The 19,187-nt window shown below is 41.8% G+C and overlaps 1 protein-coding gene across 1 annotated transcript; it reads left to right on the forward strand.

The window, feature by feature from the left end:
• The first annotated feature begins 1,210 nt into the window (after positions 1–1,210).
• On the forward strand, positions 1,211–14,684 carry slc22a17 (solute carrier family 22 member 17). Its single transcript, XM_010767114.1, has 9 exons — positions 1,211–1,560; positions 6,558–6,661; positions 7,753–7,907; positions 8,087–8,252; positions 8,846–8,970; positions 9,948–10,053; positions 10,247–10,470; positions 11,406–11,517; positions 12,362–14,684. Exons 1-9 carry the CDS (start codon positions 1,237–1,239, stop codon positions 12,636–12,638), a joined length of 1,593 nt encoding a protein of 530 aa, XP_010765416.1. The 5' UTR covers positions 1,211–1,236; the 3' UTR covers positions 12,639–14,684.
• The last annotated feature ends 4,503 nt before the right edge of the window (positions 14,685–19,187 follow it).

Raw genomic sequence — 19,187 nt, forward strand, 5'->3', positions numbered from 1 at the left:
CTTGTCACCCCCTCGTTTAAAAGCTCTTATGTAACCCATTGGGATTCCTTTTTTTTTTTTTTTGTGGAAAGACTTCCTGGCCCTGTGCAAGGCAACAACACTGGCTGTTAGAGGAGCTCCATATGCACCGACAGAGGAAAGCACAGGCTGTTCACATTCCTGCCCTCAACCGGGAACACTCCTGTAATACAGAGAGGCAAGGGCTCCCTCTTCCCTGAAAACACCCATCACTTCAGGGGTTTTCTCTAACCACAAACCTTTTTAAGTATACATGTCCATTTCTGTCTCTTCATGTTCCCATAAAGGCTACTGACTGTTATAGCAACACTTGTCAGCACAAATCAACTTTGTTTTCTTAACAAGCATAAAACCAATAGCTAGAGTTTTAGAAGCATAAAACACCACTGGGTCTGAAATAGCTACAGCAAACATTACATGTATTTATCCATAATTGTTTTGGCCTACAAATCATCATTTATCATCTGTGCTCTTTTGTCTATCTGAAATTGGGTCACAAGTGTTCAGGTATGATCTCATAACCCCAGTGGTACATTTACTCTCTGTGGATGGACAGAATTGGATTAAATAAACAATCTCCTCCTGTGTGGTACAGTGTGCTTCTGTTCAGTAGAAAAGTGTGGACAGATATTTGCTCAGTGTTTAAAATAGTGTAGTCTCACTGTGAAAGGACCCAGTGTGTCCCCTCTTACTCTGCAAGTGTGGGCCAAAATGCTGCGTTCCTGTGAACTTTCACATCAGTGTCACTCCTCAAGTGACGTGCAACACGTGGTCCAGCAGACACACCCTAGCATCTTGGTAATGCCATTGTGTCAAATAAATAATCAGATTTTAAATACTGTAAGTAAACATGATACCGGGACACTATGGAAGTAGCTAAATGGAATTCAGCCTTCATTAATTTACTATTTTTTTGTAGCTTTTTACTATGTTTTGAATGTTTTTAGAATCTTGTTAAATATTCTGTTGTTTAAACTATAAAATAATCCTGTGTTCTTCTTTCCACAGTTTTCCACGTCTCTCTACCTGGGAACCAACCGTGGTCACAACATCCTCCCTGTTAAACACCAACAATGACTTCCCCAGACTCTCCCCCTCTTGTCTCCCCGTCCCCATGCCCTGCTCCCCCTCCATCCCTCCCCTCCTCCCCTGTTCCTCTCCCCAGGCCCGTCTTCCTCCTGTCCCCCCCGCCCTCCCTGGCCTCCCACGGGTGAGGTGATGGTGCTGGCTCTGGGCAGGAAGAAGCAGCGAGTCCTGATAGCTCTCTCCATCCTGCCCAACCTCTTCCTGGCCTTCCTGCTGTCTTCCGACCCCCTCATCACCCTCTCCTCGCCCCACCACTGCCACCTGCCGGGGCCCTTACCGTCTCCCGAGGTGCTGAACGCCTCCCTGCCCTGGGAGAAAGGGGGGAGACCTGGGGAGAGCGGGGGCCTGTCTCACTGTAAGCAGTACCTCAACGGCAGCCAGTCGGCGGTGGTGGGCTGCGAGGTCGGATGGGACTACAATGTCACGGAAGGACTGAGGAACAACATCGTTACTGAGGTAAGCTCCTAAACCCTCTCATTACAATCCTAGCATAGTTTATTGTTTTGCCTTTCTGTGGAGGGGGCTAACATTTTGTTTATGTCTGAACTAAGGTCTTTAAAATGCTGAAACAGTAGTTATCCACAGGAGGGTCTTGCTGAGCATGCAGCTTCCTTTTTTGCAATGCCCTGCTAAATTTAAGCTGCACATTTTTCGGATTAGTTGGACAAAAAGTCTTATGCTGGTGGTTTGTACAGTAGAACCTTGAGCCTTTAATTGCTTTTGTAAGGTTTGTATGGGGACATGAGTTGTTGTGAAAACTCTTTCCTTAAAAAAAGGCCAATGCAAGAGATTTGGGAGATCCCTGATGCCATTTCCCTAAACAAAGCTGCTGTTTGCTGCAGGAACTGATGTGCGTAGTACCTGCGTGTGAGGTAGTCAGACTGTTGTCAGAAATGAATCCCAGGACAGGATGATGCTGTTGTCCCAAACACATCCCTGCTACACAACCGAATTACACATGATTGGTCAGCTTCTCACCTCTGCTTGAGACTCGCTACGTTAGCTGCTAATCGGAAAACACCTGAGTATCTGACTAACCTTTTGGCACCTTTCGAGAAAGTTGTGAAACCACGTTGAAGAATGCCCGGTGACTCATTCAGAAATGTTTGTTTTCACCTGCGTCACTTTGTCAAACTGAAAAGGCCCTGAGGGATAGATTTGACAGATTTCTGAAGTTTTTCTTTAATATTTTACTAAGTAAGACCAATTCCTTCTTATAACCAGTTAACCATTGCGAGTAAGGAAAGAAAGAAAGTGTATTTAAAGTGGACCTATCATGCTATATTGGAAAAAGATATTGCAGGGCCATACTTATACAAAACATGTCTGTGAAGTTTTTTGCTTAAAATACCAAACAGATCACCCGTTATAGCCATGCCTCATACTGCTCATACCCCTCTTTTGCAGCCCTGTTAGGCCCAATCCCAAACCACACCCTACCCCTACACACTACCCCTCCGTTTGCGCGTTCGCGCGGAGGGTCCGCCACTTTAAGTGCTGTTCCAAACCAACGAGTGTGGAGGGGGAGTGGGCTATCAAGCCCTCACACATCGAGTCTGCATCGGTGCTGACTTGAGACCGGTCTCTACCTGACCGCTGTGTGTGTCCGTCAGGAAACACGCTGATTACAAGTAGTTCCAGCAAACATCCACTGATAAACTGCGATGTTAACAACCTCATGATAACCTCATATGTTTTTAACTTAGGATCATACCTGTGTTTAGTCTAGAACAAGGTAAATGTGTGCATTTCATTATAACAAAAAAAGAGGAGGTGGAGATTATTGCCTGATCAGAATTCTAGCAGAGATAAAGTTAAATTCTGCTGTGATAAAACGCCATCCTGTTCTAAACCACATCAAGGATTATTTCTGAAACAGTATGGAGCTCAAATGCTTTTTCTCTTGCGGGTTTATCACAAGGTGAGTTCCTTTTTTTTATTATTTCCTGCTTTTTAAACACATGTGCTCTACAGTACAGGTTAGCTCTGAGTGTTAGCGAGGCTTGCTAATGTAAACAAAGACAAGATTACGTCCAAAACACGTCAGGCATTGTTTCTGATAGCAACTTTCTGTGGGTCCGTCGCCGATTTGACGTCAGATCGGCAGAAAATCTGTATCAGCTCGTTGTACCCCTGTTTTTAAAAGATTTGGGTACAGAGGAAAAGAGAGAGGGTTTTATTTGCTGACGCTGCGTGAGTTCCCCGACACACCGGGGACACATGTTTATGTATAAAAGACATCACAAAGTGCATTTTGCATGATAGGTCCCCTTTAACTGAATGAACACCAAGGTTGATCTTAATCTTAAAGGTCATGCTTCAGAATATGATTTGCATCAGTTTTGTACTTTATAAACCAGAACATATACAAATATAAAAAAAGAGTGGTGCATAGAAATGTCTCGCTTGTGGCCATACTTTTGTTTCTTTGAAATATAACTTAGTTGTCTTATTTAAACAGCAGAACAATGTTGAAGATAAGCTACAGTGGAAGAGTAAATATTTGTTACTATGTAAATATCCTAGCTCTGAATCACATGTTGTCCCCTGAAACACAGGCATTTCTACAGGTTAGAATGATAACCCTGTATCAACAATTGTATATCGTGTAATCATTATAGATTTAGGTCTGGCTGTTGAGGAAAGCTGGTTCATGCTGTTTACATTAATAAAAGAAACCAGCTTCTGTGTACATGTATTATGTAGGCAATGTTATAAGCACAGCAAGTACATTCTGTGTTGATGCATCAAAGTGTCACTTTGTACACTGCTTGTTTAACTTGCAATGGATGGGAGTAAACATGCTTTTACCCCATAGCTTTATTCAATAGCAGAACCCTTGACTTGCTCTTGATAATGTCTTCAACAGAGCCACTGGGGCAGGTCACCGAGTGGAAACTGTGTGTCTGTTTATATTTCTGGTGCCTTCTGATGTGGGAACCACACCCAGGCCTATAGTCCGTGTTATTAGGGCAGTTGGCTGGGAATCCACCCACAGCACTGCAGCAAGCTGAGGAGACATACACACTGCCAAGGGAGGCATTGAGCAGGAGAAAGTGTGCACATGCCTTCTTATAGACGCATGGAAAATAACAAGCTTACAGTCTCGTCCTCCCTTTGTGTTACATACTGAGCGGGACAGGGACACTGTTCTATTTTGTCTCTTAAATCAGGGTTAGTTCATAAAGTATTTCTGCTGTCATGATGATCTGTTCCTCCGTGCTGAGCGGGCAGTCTCTGAGCAGGAAGCAGGAGGCGCTCTGATCAGCTGCTCCTCCACCACAATCAATACATACTGTGTCACTGAACGAGAGGCATCTCCACTTAACATTCCCGTGCTGGATCCACGGCTAATGCACAGACACTTCCTGCCATCGTTACGGTTCGGAAGAATGATGATAATGTTCCCTGAGGTTATTAATATGTCAATAGCTACATCTTTGATATGTCTTGGTGTTATATGCCCATTTGGAACCATTTAGCAAATCAATAAGCGGGACTGCATTTAATGGCAGCGTTTTATAATATATCAGGTTTAACACAACTCCTTCTCAATTGATTTTTTTCCAATACATCTACTATATTATATTCAGAATTTTTAATTGGAATCCCAGAAGGTGCATTATTTAATTAAGGTATAATATTTATCAAAAAATTATTCTGATTTAAGTATTGTTTTTTGCTGAAATGTCCAAACCTAAAGATGTTATTACGCAGTTTAAAGAAAGACATCTGTTATATAATATTAAAAAAAAATCTACTTTTAGAATAATAGTTCAAACATTCCCTTTTTATATAATCACAATCAGATGGGTTTTGCAAAGTGTTAAGTCCTAAAAGCAAAGCAACATGATATAATCATAAGATTTTTCTTGGTCTAAACAGTTATACTAAACAGGCTTTAACGTTTTGATACAAATCTGTTCTTGTCCAGAGTCTGACTAATGATAAATTGAGTGGAAAAGTACAACCAAACGTGAGTTGGCAAAGTCTCAGTTGAGCTTATCTCCCAGCCAAGGCGAGGCCCAGTGAGAAATGTTAAAGGTTGACTTGGTTGCAGATTTCCTCCCAGAGCATCGCTGCGTGATGGTGCCTGAGCGTCATCTGTAGAACCGGTCTGAAGAGCTCACCAACCTGTTTGCTTGCATTTCCCCTCCTCCTGTTGTCCTCAGCAGGCTTCCCTGTGAGCTCAAAGCTTTGTTTTGCTGCCCTTTACCCGCCCGGTGTGCACTGTAGTGGCTCCGAGCCTCAGCAGTACGACCGCTGATATTATGTGACATGCTTTTATGTTTCTGTGCACGGGCTCCAATTATGTAAGGCCTTTTTACGACCAGCCCTCTGCTCCCCTCTCTACATCATTAAAATCATTTGGCTCTCAGTGGATGCAGACATTAGCAGAGCTCAGCTGTTAATGCAAATCAGTGAGTCGGCTTAATGTGATTAAAACTTTGAGTTTTCTTTACACATTTTCTGACTTCTAATGTAGAAGCACTACATGTACAGTCACACACTTAATGCATGTGACGCTACTATTACTACTGCCAGTACTATTAGTAATTATACAAGTAACACCATTTTCTGAATACAAAGTCATATTTTAGTTAAGTATTCCTTTGTTATACTTTTACTGCATTATTCTCTCAGCCTTTTGTAATTTAAGTGTACACATAAATATTGAACAAAACAAAGCTGAATAAGTGTTATTTGTAATTCTCTTTTTCTATCTCTGTGAAGTTATTGAATAATAATAATAACTTATTTTGATTAAATTAAAGCCTTGAGCTGCTCTGCCTTTTGAATCTAAGTAATTCATTAGTTTGATTTGCCAAAGGCATATTTCTTCACGAGTAATTCAAGCTAACAATAAATGTGAATGCTCAGTGGTGTTTTACATTAGGCGACGCATTAAAAACTGTCTTTGTGAGCAAAGAGCTTCTACTTGTCTTTGTGTTTTCTTCAGAACTCAAACAACACAGTCACTTTACAGTCATGTTTTGAGGTGGAAGGTTCTGTGATCTTATATTTTTGATCTTCGAAACACTTTTTGGTTTACAGTTTTAATACTTTATCAAAAGTGTGTGGATAATTCAATGAGTTACGGTCATTCAGTTATACTCTCAATCAATCATTTGCTTTTGTTCTCTTTTCTGTCATTGTAACAGACAAACATTGGTTTTGGACCTCACCTTGCACCTTTGTCTTTACTCTCAATACATTCCTGATAAATACAAATCGGTAATGTTAGTATAATTCCCATGTTCTGGAAGGCAAATAATATGCGCAGTGATGTTTTCCTCATGACTTGAAGTTCTCTAACATGTATGCTGTTGTGCTAACCTGAGATAATCTCTAACGTGTGTGTGTGTGTGTGTGTGTGTGTGTGTGTGTGTGTGTGTGTGTGTGTGTGTGTGTGTGTGTGTGTGTGTGTGTGTGTGTGTGTGTGTGTGTTCCAGTGGGATCTGGTGTGTGGTCAGTACTGGCTGGTCCCAGTGGAGGAGGTGTGCTTCATCCTCGGCATCCTGACCGGCTGTCTGGGCCTGGGCTATGCTGCTGACAGGTAACACACACACACACACACACACACACACACGTCCAGTCTGCAGATGGTATCCTGCAGATGCAAGCAAGATAGCTTTAGTACCAAGAAGCCCAGATGTCATTTTCTATTATAAGACATACATTTGTGCAAGATAAACTACAGAATGTATCTCAATCACGATTTACTACACATAAGCATGAGTTAGGGCCTTTACGAAAGTGAAATGCATTATAATGCTAGCTTTTAAGGCATAGTGCACGGCTGTCTGCATTAGGCACAGTCTCTGATGATTGTCACAATGGCTCCAGCCTGTGCCTGCTGTGTTGTCAGATTGAGAATCACAGAGGGGAAGCAGTAGTTTTTAGGGAGAAGGGAGGGAGATGATGCCAGTTTAATCAGCTAACAGCCTTCATCTATTTGCTGACCAATTGAGCCTAGTGTCTGTTTGTTAAGACTGGTGAATTAATGCTGCCTCCTGGTACAAAGGAGAACAGGGGGCAGTGCTAATCTGCAGGCTGGATACAAAGTGCTGCACCTGCATGGCAAAATGGCTAATCATCACATTTACTTATCAGCAAGTGAGCTGAGGTGAAAAATGCCTTTTTATTTTCTTGTGATCACAACATCTCTTTTGCTAAGTTTGAGGTAATATCACATTTAAGGTTGTCTGCAGGTTTTCATCTTAGGCTTTAAATCTGGCCTTAAAATTGTATTAAGTAAAAAATGATAGGCTGTCCATCGTATATACATCAATTCAGGAATGTGGTAGAAAGGCTAATGGTTCAGTTCTAACTGTGTCCATTTGATCTTATCTATTACATTCCCAGTAGACTGTATTTTCTGTTCTCCACGCTCTTGCTGTTAATATTTATTTTATGTGAAGTGTTTTTACTCTTGCATAATCAGGACTTACGAGATCATTTTTTGCTGTTGCAAGTCTCGGTTTAAATGTTTTTACCTTGATTTGGATTTAACTGTCTTTGCTAATCGTTTTTGTTTTATGCTAATTACTTAATAGATTTGTGAAAATATAAATCAGCAATATGCCAATTTCATTAATGAATAAGTTGTTGATGTTTTTGTTAAACATGTGTGTCCTTTCCCTGCAGGCTGGGCCGGTCTAAGACTCTGCTGGCCTCTCTGACCCTGTCGGTGGTGTTCGGGGTGCTGGTGTGCGTCGCTCCGAGCCCCCCCATCTTCATCGTCATGCGTTTCTGTTTGGCGGCAGCTAGTGCTGGAGTCTACCTCATTCTGTACATCACACGTGAGTATTTCAACATTTAAAGCACAGTTTGTTTTAGTGTAAATGTACAAACAAGCAAGATTAAAAGTATGTCATTAGTTGAGAAAAACACTATATAGCTTTCCTTCTACAGCTATGTTGTTAATGTTAATTATGACTAACCCAAATGAGTCAGTAATGATGTTGTGTGTTCCCTTCAGGTCTGGAGCTGTGTGAGCCGTCTCTCAGGCTGCTGGTCACCATGCTGGCCGGGCTGATGACTGTTGCTGGAGAGCTGCTGCTGCTGGCCGTGGCTCTGGGCTGCCAGTCCTGGAGGGGCCTGCTGGGGGCTGGCGCCGCCCCCCTCACACTCTTCCTCTGTTACGGGTACTGCTTATCTGTTTGAAAAAATATCCATGTAGGATTATTTGTTTGTAAGCTTCCTGTGAAATGTTCAATTGTAGCTCTTTTATTCCATCCAGTACGTAATCAGTACTTGCGTTTCATATTTAGATGTTCCTCTTTTCTGTGTACTTGTATATGGACACATGTTTTATTTCCCTGTGAAACTGGGGGGACAGGAGAGTGAAGGAACCTGATAGTCTTTTGATAAAGTGTCCAGATGCCAGCTGTCTGGCTGAACGCTCTGTAGGACCGTATTGATTCCAATGCCCTCGTCACACTGAAGCTTTCAGTTCATGTCAGAATGCATTAGGACCACTTTGTTTATGGTCCCCGGTCCCTAGGACTTCTGTAACAAGATTAGCCTCCATTGCCGTTTCAAAGCAAAATTACTAAAGATGAAAGTATGATTACTAGCAGTGGATTACAGGTTTAGAAATAAAGCTGGAGGAATTCTGCTAATGTGCGACCTACATTTGTTTTTCATGAAGCAAGATGCACATTTGGGTTATAAGTGCTGGTGAAAGGTCAGCAAAGATCAAAGACTGAGCCGAACATATGTTTTGTCTCTTCTGCAGCATTCCCGGGGTGTTCCCTGAGTCTCCTCGCTGGCTCCTCCTGTCAGAGAGATCTGCAGACATGAACTCCTTCACCGAGAGGAGAAACTCCAACAGGGACCTGAGGGATGACGAGAGCTTCACAGGTGTGTTTGTGTGTTTGTGTGTTTGTGTGTTTGTTTGTGTGTGTGTGTTTGTGTGTTTGTGTTTGTGTGTTTGTTTGTGTGTTTGTGTGTTTGTGTGTTTGTGTTTGTGTTTGTGTGTGCAGAGAGTTTAGATTCTTACTGTCCTCCACAAAAAGACAGCAGCTTACATTTTCCTGCATCAATGCTGGGTTTGGTTTATGAAGTCTGCATTATTTATGGGTTACTTGATGCAGTGCATTTCAAAACATGATGATGACCTATCACACACAGCACTACCCCGAGCAGGTAATGATGCTCAATTATAATTCATGATTTATAAGAGTCATGGAATTAGAATAAGGCATGATGCCGTGCATAGACAATGATATGGTGGATATCCACTGTGCCACTATTTGGTGACATGGATTTGACTCCTTCATTTGTTGGGGCTCCCCATAGATCACACTGCTATATAAGTAGAAATAATGACAATAGATGCAAAAGTACCTATTTGTTTTAATATATTTAAATATTTTCTACTTGTATTATTTCAAAACCATACAATAATTTATAAAAACTAACCTATAATCAACAATGCTGTGCTCAATGTAACACTTTCATCCCCGCACACTAATCTAAATATGTATTACTTTGCATATTGTAAAAATCAGTCAACACATCCATGCATTTCCAAAGGTGGCCTATTGCTGGAACTCCGAACAAAGTCTATTCTTGGAATCTCGTATAAATATTTTTTTTATTGCAGAAATATTACGATATTGGTTAACATCAAGTGTTACCATAGCATACACGTTCATTCTCTGGCTATTGAACAAACTCTATTTGACAAATAGACATTGGAACATTGATTTGTCCTCTTGTACATGTTTCTCAGACATAAATAAACACTGACAGTGAGATATTGATTAAAAGAGAATCCAGGTCAGGTCATCATTCTCTGTCTGTTGTTGTAAATTACTCCTGTTTTAATGCTGCAGAGCTGGACTCAGAGCCGGCCCCCTCCTCACGCCCCCACCTGTCCTACCCAGAGCTCTTCCACAGCAGGAACATCTGGAAGAACATGTGTGTGCTGGGCTTCACCTCGTAAGTCATCCCACACTCGTGACAGTAATTTAGCACCTCTGCAGTTTCCACTTTAGTTTGCGCTGCACTTTTATTAACAGGAACTGGTTGCTGCTGCAGTTTCATCCTCATAGTGTCTTGACTGATTATTCCCACTTTTCTAAAAATAACTTCTCACTGCTTACTCTTTGCTTCTCCTTCCTTCCTCCTTCAGTTTCATCTCTCACGGCATCAGTCACTGCTACAGCTCTTTCCGTGGAGACGTCAGAGGCACGGCCCCCAGCTTCTACTGGACGTACCTGCTGTCGGTGTGTGCGGGGGGGGGCGCCTGGCTGCTGCTCTGGGCCACGGTAGACAGGTTCGGTCGCCGTGGCATCCTGCTCCTCGCCATGACAATGACGGGGCTGGCCTCTTTGATCCTCCTGGGACTCATGGAGTGTAAGCAGCCTTTAGTCGCAGGATATTGTTTTTGCCAAGTAAACCTGGAGAGGGATGAAGAAATCTATTAATAGTCTTTACGACACCATGATACTTAACTGTCATTTTTCTTGCATCCCAGCAGCTCAAGGACAAATATTTAAGAAAGCAACAAGGGAACATATTTTTTCCACGATGGCTCTTAATTTCAGGATTGACTGGTGAACAAAAGAGTGTCCAGTCTATCGTGGGTCTCACTTATGTGATGCTAACAATTCATATTAGCTGTTCAGGAGAGGATAAGGGTGGCACATTGACTCACAAGTCACCTCTGTTGTTGTCGAGACATTATGTGAGGCTTGTATGAGGATTGCATGTTTTACTTCCTCTAACTGGAATGAAGGTCAAAGTTAGCTTAATAGATGCTTAACCACCATAGTTATGTGTTAAGTTAATCATGCATTATGAAACGGGTCCAAAGCAAACCGGTCAGATCTGTTCATGGAAAATTATGTTCCATGGAAAATTATGTTCCAGGTGCCTTTGTCTTCCCCCAGCATGATGTCCAAACACTCTCACACAGTTGCCTGAGTCTCAGTCTCCTCCTTGTGGCTGAACATGGGTATGACACCCCGTTTATGTAGGACACTGCAGTGGCAGCAATGTCAAAGCTGTGTCAGGAGCTGAGCTTTAATCATGCATCAAAGGCTGGGGGGGGGGGGTGAAGCACTGGGTGGTGGTGTGTTTCAGGTCACCTCTTTTCACTGCTTTCTGTGTCTACTGTTAATTACAGTAGTCTGGAAGCTGTAGAGAAATGACTCAAGAGTACTTACATCACTTCAAATCAACAGGGCAGCATGATATATCTTCAGAAAGGCTGCGGTTCATTAAGGTAGTCCACAGTAACTGATGGTTGTCCCTCCTCCTCCTCCTCCTCCTCCTCCTCCCTCCTTTAGATCTCAGTGAGACGGCCATCACAGTCTTCTCAGTGCTGGGTCTCTTCTCCTCCCAGGCCACCGCCTCCCTCTGCATCCTCTTCACTGCAGAGATCATGCCCACTGTCATCAGGTAACACATCAACACTGATTTTAAAAGCTACAACTCTCCTCGTTATTACGTTTTGTACAAATATATTGAGATGTGAAAAATGAGCCTGCTCAGCTGCTGAAATGAAGGACATGAAAAATGCAGTACATTTCCATCATCGTATCTATAAGTAATGAAGAGACGCTTTTAGATATCTGAGAAATGTCTTCATTGACAGGGGTCGCTGAACATTTCTGACAGCTTAGCTCATTATCTTTTGGAGCTGAAAGAAACGCCTGATGGGGGGCTTTATGGTAGTTTACTCTGTAAAGCCTGATATTTCTTAAACATATTTTATTAAGCCATACTTGAATAGTTCAATCTGCATATTTGAAAATCGATATCCTTCTTATGACTGTCTGCCAAATATGAGGTTACAGCTAGGTAGGATGTGGTTAGCTTAGCCTAGCATAAAACAGAGGAAACGGCTAGCCTAGCGTTGTCCAAAGGTAAAGACATGCTTAAACTCAAGTTTCGAATGGTCTAAACAAACAAGAATAATCAGCTTCATATTTATAGAACAACATCTAACTGTTAGTAAAGTACATTTCCAAAAATATGGAACTATTCTTTTAAAATTATGCACAATAGGTAAACGATATAAAGATTAAACTTTGTAAAAAAAAATGTTTAGGCACTAGAAGAAAACAATCCACTTGAAGTCTTCTTTTTGTACACCGAACAGCAGCAAGACAGAAATGAACTGAGAGTTTTGTCTTCGATAAGTGGAGAGTGAACAATAAAAATGGTGTGTGTGTGTGTGTGTGTGTGTGTGTGTGTGTGTGTGTGTGTGTGTGTGTGTGTGTGTGTGTGTGTGTGTGTGTAGGGGCAGTGGTGTGGGCATAGTGCTGGCTCTGGGCTGCGTGGGCCGCCTCAGCTCCCCGCTCATGGACCTGAGGAACCACTACGGGTACTTCCTGCACCACGTGGTCTACTCCTCCCTGGCCCTGCTGGCCGTGCTGTCCATCCTGCTGCTGCCCGAGAGCAAGAGGAAGCCTCTGCCGCAGACGCTGGGCGACGGGGAGCAGTACCGGCGCCCCCCGCTGGGCAGGAGGAGGAGGGACAACGTGCCGCTGCTATCCACGCCCAACCCAGAGACCTAAAACACTCCTGAAAAAGGGTCGGATGGATTGAAATCACCCACTCTGCAGCTAGAATATTCACATCCATCATGCAGAGGAGGAGAGCTGCACAGATGATTTGGACAATGAGGGACGGTGATCAGACTCTAAGCTTCCTAACATATCATCCTCAAGTCATTCCAGGCGGTTGGTTCGAGCTGCCATTTCTTCTTCTTCACCATTCTCCCCTTCCTGCCATTCACATGTGTAGATCTAACAGCGACACATGCAGGGAGTCCCCATCCTCATCTCCATGTGCACACCAGCATACACTGCTGCATCTGTGCGTCTGTCGTAGAGATGTTAGTTGCTTGATACGGCACTCCAGACCAGAGGGGGCCCGGAGAGTAGTCGGCAAATTATTCCTAGCATTTGACGTAGAGCGTTTTTTGTGGTGTTTGATGTGTACGACAACAGTAGAAGTGCTCGGAGGTGTGCAAAATCAAAGCAGAGTCAGCTTTGTGTACTTTCCTGTGACACCTGTGGTAAAACTCTCCCATGTGGCAAAACTCTCCCATGTGGCACTCCCAACAGGGGTAGACCGCTGTTCTCCAACACATGTTGTTTGAGTGTTGGTGCCTTGTAAATACTCTAGACCTAGTTTCTTTAACTTGTAGGGCATCTGAGTTACATTAAAGCAGACCCTGTAGTTGGAAACTGTACAGTACGCTGTACAGTGAAGAAGCGGTGCAGAGCACTCTGAATTTTTGTTTTAAAGATGGTGGTTAACTTGAACAAAATCTTCAAATTTAAGGGACAGTTGTGCGAACCAATCAGTTTTGGAATGAGGGTGATGGGCGGTGGTGGTGAAGTCCATAGGGACTTGGCTTGGCAACTGGAAGGTCACCAGTTCAAGTCCCGGAAAGACCAAGTGCTACCGAGGTGTCCCTGAGCAAGGCACCGTTCCCTACACAGCTCCCCGGGCGCCGTTCATAATGGCAGCCCACTGCTCCTAACACTAGGATGGGTCAAATGCAGAGAAACCGTTTCGTTACATAGTACCTGTACTACGTAATGACAATAAGTTGAATCTTCAATCTTCTTCAATAACTCACACAAAAAAGGCCTTAAAACAGAAAAGAGTTCAAACTGTGTAAACAAATTCTTTGGTCTGGCCTGGAGCCAGCAATATGTATGTCTTATTTATGTTGTTATTAATCTTAATCAGTAAATTATCCAGAGCCCTAGCATTTTTAAGTATTAAGCTAAAGATTGTTAAATTGGGTTGGCTGCAAACTGTCACAACATTCCTCTCTGCATGTCCGGGAGCACTGCAGGGCTTTTTTCTGTATTTCCTCAGAAGCTAATAGTTATTTAATACCTCTCTAAATGACCAGCTGTAAAAGAATAGACGGGTATGACCAGTAGAAGTTTAAATATGACTTCTATAACCAGGCACATATGTTGTATGTCAGCACTAAAATGTGTACGTTTTGAAAGAGGTCATCGGTTATCTTGCCTGAATGTTTATCGATGCTGGAGAAAGGGCCCGGTGATTATGCTCAATGGGAGCTGAAGAGGGCCTTCGAGCTGAACCCCCGACTCCTCAACCACGCACCGAGGAAATACTTTCCCTTATGGCTTTTTTATTTTTGAGTGTGCTGGCTGATGTTGCACATGGTTACATCATGACGGAGAATTACCGAAGCATGGCCATTTTAGTGCTTCACAAAAATATCCCAATGTATGCTTGTGTTCTTGGATAATTATTTTCCTGGGCGTGTGATTTTTGAGAGGAGACGGGAGTAATTTGGACTCTGACGTAAAGGATTTACTAAAATAATTATGAAGGACAATTTAGCTGATGGCTTCTTCCTCATTCAGCCTTATGTCAATTTTCTTCCCCACTTTGTATGTTGCACTCGACAAGTCCTAACACGTATACACTGATAATTATTATCACTATGTTTTACTTGACTCGAGTAGTATTATGTCTGACACCACTGATGACCTGTTAAATGATGAGTGTTATGCAGTTAACTATATAACCTGATTTAATGTAAAATAAAATTGGTTGAATAAACGAGACATGGGCATTTTTTGTACGGGAGTTCTACCAATATGATATGTGTGAAGTTGTGCTCCTGTATAAAAACGAATCAACTGAGATTATTTCCAGTTCATTAGTCTTGTCTGTGCTCTTTCCCCTGCTTTATCTTGACTCCTCCCACTAGGCACTGATCAGGTGAGCTGTTCCTTCCAGGTGTAAGGGGGCGTGGCCTGGGGAACAAAGGGGAAGGGAATTGTTTTGGAGGGAGTTTTGAGACAGAGAGGAAAGAGGGAAGCCTGGCAGTGAATTAAGAAGAATTTAGCTCTTTAGTATGTACTTGAGGAACATTGAGACAAGTGAACTGAGGACAATGAGGACTGATCAGCAACCCTCCTCTCGGCTGCTGGTGAGTTCCATTTATTTATCTATTTATTTTGGTGTTTTTTTCTTTTTGCAATGCTCTGTTTTCCTGCTGGCCTAACCACTAATTAATGATATAAGAAAAAAGATATGGCACAAGCTGATAACTGAAATCATCAGGTGAGTGTAAAAAAAACAGCAAATGCATCCAAAGGGGCAGTACGGAAATCCATATTTCAAAAACAGATAGACAACAAGTTACAAGCTCACAGAAACTTTAATAAATGGGAAGGCAATCAATGAAAATGGTCTGGTTTAATCCTGCAGAGCTAACGATGGTGATTGGAAACGGGTGTGTGGGAAGGTAAGTATGCAGGTCTGAAGTGGGAACAGGTGTGTAGGTGGGGGGTGTCAGGTACAGTACCTGTTGAAACCACAAGATGGAGACGTACAACAGGCTCAATACTTGAGTAGAAGTACCAGAGTGTACGAGAACTCGGTTACAAGTAAAAGTCCTGCAATCAAAACGTTACTCTAGTAAAAGCACAAAAGTATTAGCATTCAAATATACTTAAAGTACTACAAGTACTAACTATGCAGATTTGCCCATTTCAGAATAATATATATGATCTGTTCTGAGTATAATTATTGATGCATTAAAGTGTTAAAACAGAGGACTCTGCTTAGGGATTCAATGTAGGATCAGTTGAGTGTAGATTAATTAACAACAGCTGAACATGTAAAAACAAATGTTTCAGAATTGATTGGAAAATAAAAGTTAGAAAAGTAAGCAGTGCTTGACAAAGGACTCAGATCTCTTATTAATAAAGCAGCCTATTTGCCACAAAATAAGGGCCAGTGTGTGTGGTAGTCATGGGATCTATGAGCAGAAACGGAATAAAATATTCATAACCATGTTTTCAGTAGTGTTAATCACCTGAAACTGAGAACGTTTTTCCATGTGCAGCTGGTGTCAGCTTGCTGTCTGTCTTTGTCTGCAGACATAGCAGCTCAGCAGGAGAGACATTGTGACGAGTGCAAGGCAGCTGAGAATGAGCTCAACACAGATTGTTATGTTCCACCCTGATAGAAGAACAATGGCCTCAAGGTTAGAGCACGCCTCTCTGAACACGAGGTGCGGATCTGTGAAAGTTAGAGAGCAGGGCGAGATAGGTCGTCCTACTTTCTCCAGTCACATAGGAGCCCATTAACACCTTGTAGAGGGGCTGCACACTTTCCCGAAAGCATTTGACAGCACACTTGACCTTTGCTCGCTGAAGCAATAAATCCAGGACCCCAGCCCTAAACTCAGGACCTTGTTATTTACATTGCGAGTGCTTGTTAGAATTCAGAAGCAGGCTCGAAATGCCATGTGGGAGTTGAATGAATGCAGTCTATCTTTTTCCTACTACATGAGCAAGTAAAACAAATGTGCTACTAGTTTTGGATGCCAGACTGTATACGTACATGCATGGATCGCCACGAAATGTTGACTAACCTTTGTGTTTAATGATCATTTTAAATGTTTGAAAGTTCACCACTACAATGGTGAACACAATATGGTACGCATGATACTTGATAACCTGAGAATTGCAGTTTAGATGTTATGATTGTGCAAACTTAATCACCATTAACTTTATCGGTTTCTCCACCAATATCTTTATTTTTCCATCTTTTTAGGAACCCATTGGAGACAACCAGAACCTAAATCTCCCAACTTCCCAACATCCCTCTCTTCTCGTCCAGTTTCAACCATCATATATCGCTCCTCAGATTGTCCAATAAACGATTAAATCAACCACACAAGGTGTTGCTTTTCAATGAATGAGTATGTGGGAATCAGTTACAAAGACTGTCAGAAGAACATGTCAGAGGCCAGCTCTTCCACAGCAGCTGAGGACTGACAGGGTTAGTTTGGTGAAAGCTAATTAGATTCCTCAGGGTTAGGGTCTGCGGTGTGGGGCATCAAGTGTTGAAAAGGTCTTGTTATGCTATGCAGAGGTCTTGAGGAGTTAGATGTCATCTCCAATATCTGAGACACGTTTCCACCTTGTAGACGGCTTAACACCTCGCATGGTGCACAAATAGCTGGTTTGATCCTTGTGAATTCAGACGATTTACAAGTTGAGTTTATGCTGTCCCCTCTCTGCTCCCAAATGGCTGGACATTAAATTCAATTGAAAGAAGATGCACACGATGTTGGTTGTCAAAAGAGTGCAGTAGATTGGGTTTGGCACTGACATTGATCCATTTCTTATTCACTTGTAAGCGTTTAAATTGGTAAAGAAAATCTACTTTATTTAATTTAATAGTACACACTAGGGCTGTCCCGAATATCATTTTTCGGGCTCTGGATATTCGGTAGTAATCAGCAGCGAATATTCGGTGCGGAGAGATTTGTATTTTTTTTTTAATAAAAACATTTTCAAAATGGTTTCATAACACGCTCCGAATCCGAGACACCTGACAACACGCTGTTAAGCAGAAGCGCAGAAAGAGCATACTATTACGATTTATATGTATTTATTGTCTCAGTACTCGCAAACATTCAAACTAAATGTGTCCTCTGCATTTAACCCAGCCGCAGTGCAGCGCCCGGATCCTATTATCCTATTCGGATAAAATAAAAAAACTAATATAAAAAACAATTCGGTTGCATGCTTGCAACTATTTTCCAAGCAAAGTAAGTGCACGTTTTTATCATGTGTAACGTTACTGTTTGAACGGCGGATAAAGCAGCTTCATCATGGCAAATTGACAACAGCTAAGGCTAAGCTAAGCTAGGCTACTACTTACTAGGGTTGCCAGAAACTGACCATGATCAAAATCGATTATTCGGCAGCCCTGGCGAATAATAATCGATTATTCGACAGACCCCCCGCGGGAGAGAGAAAAAAAAAAACTCAGACAAAACATCTTAATTTTTATCAACATGATGTTGGTTTATTTTTTGTTATTTTCTAAAGTGCCTGCCATTGCCTTTATTTGGAGATGCGCTATGCGCGCACAATGTATTTATTGCAATGCTGCCATTATTAAATACAGGCTACAGCTTGTATTAATAATAGCAGCATTGCAATAAATACATTGTGCGCGCATCGCGCATCTTCAAATAGATACATTTATCATTCTATCTAAATAAATTATGGTAAATCAGCTTTGGTGAAGATAAAAATGACTTTGTTTATGAAGTCCTGCTGCAAGAAGAATAATGGCATGCTTAATGTATCAGCAGTGGTTGATGATACATGGCTAACCAATGCATCTCTTTATTTTTGATTACATCTATTAATATTGCGGTGTTGATACCACAACTCAACAACCTAACATGTCAATATACATACGATGAGCTATGCTATGATGAGCTTCAGACCCAAGGCCAGATCTCTTAGACATTTAGTTCATGCTGATTTTAGGGGGGGCTGCACATTAGATAATTTCCTCCTGTCATCCTAGGTCATTTAGGGCTTTGCACAGGGGCCACTTTTGCAAAATGCACCGCTACCTATCTACCGATTAAATCAAATATAAAAGTCAGCCGAATTAGTATTGATACTGCAAGGAGACGTATTGTGTGAAGAGAAATTGAAGATGTTGTTTAATTGCGGATATATTTATGATCCACATCAAGTATTCAGTTTCGGCGGCATTTCTTCCAGTTTGTCCAGAAGTCTTCTAATCATGGCTTTATAAATAAAGAACTACGGCAGATGTGTAATATTTAATGTAGCCGAACCGTGTATTACAATGCCGTTATTTGATTACCTTCAAAGAGAAAAGCAAGCAAACTCGGAATAAAGTATTTTTATTAATTTTTTTAAATGTTTTTGGATTTCACATCAACAGGAAGTCCGGTTAACTATAATGTCCGTGCGCAACAATACCCCAACCCAGCGCCATATAGAGAGAAGAGTTACGACAGCGGAGGACCAAAATGCTTGATCGTCAAGTGGTTCAGGGAGACTCAATAGTTCCCCGGAAGTTCGTGGCGGGACATTTGAATGCATGATTACCGGAGATAGAACTACGATTTTTGGTAATAAGTAGTGAATAAAGGTTTAGATTTGCAATATTTATACAACATACCGATATGTGTATGTATTTACATCAATATGTTTTAAAAATACTAAGCTAAAAATGCTAATATTTATGTATATTAGGAATAGTGTGAACAGCTAGTT

Source organism: Notothenia coriiceps, unplaced genomic scaffold, assembly GCF_000735185.1.
Source record: "Notothenia coriiceps isolate Sejong01 unplaced genomic scaffold, NC01 NC01_scaffold00004068, whole genome shotgun sequence".
In the NCBI taxonomy this organism is placed as follows: Eukaryota; Metazoa; Chordata; class Actinopteri; order Perciformes; family Nototheniidae; genus Notothenia; species Notothenia coriiceps.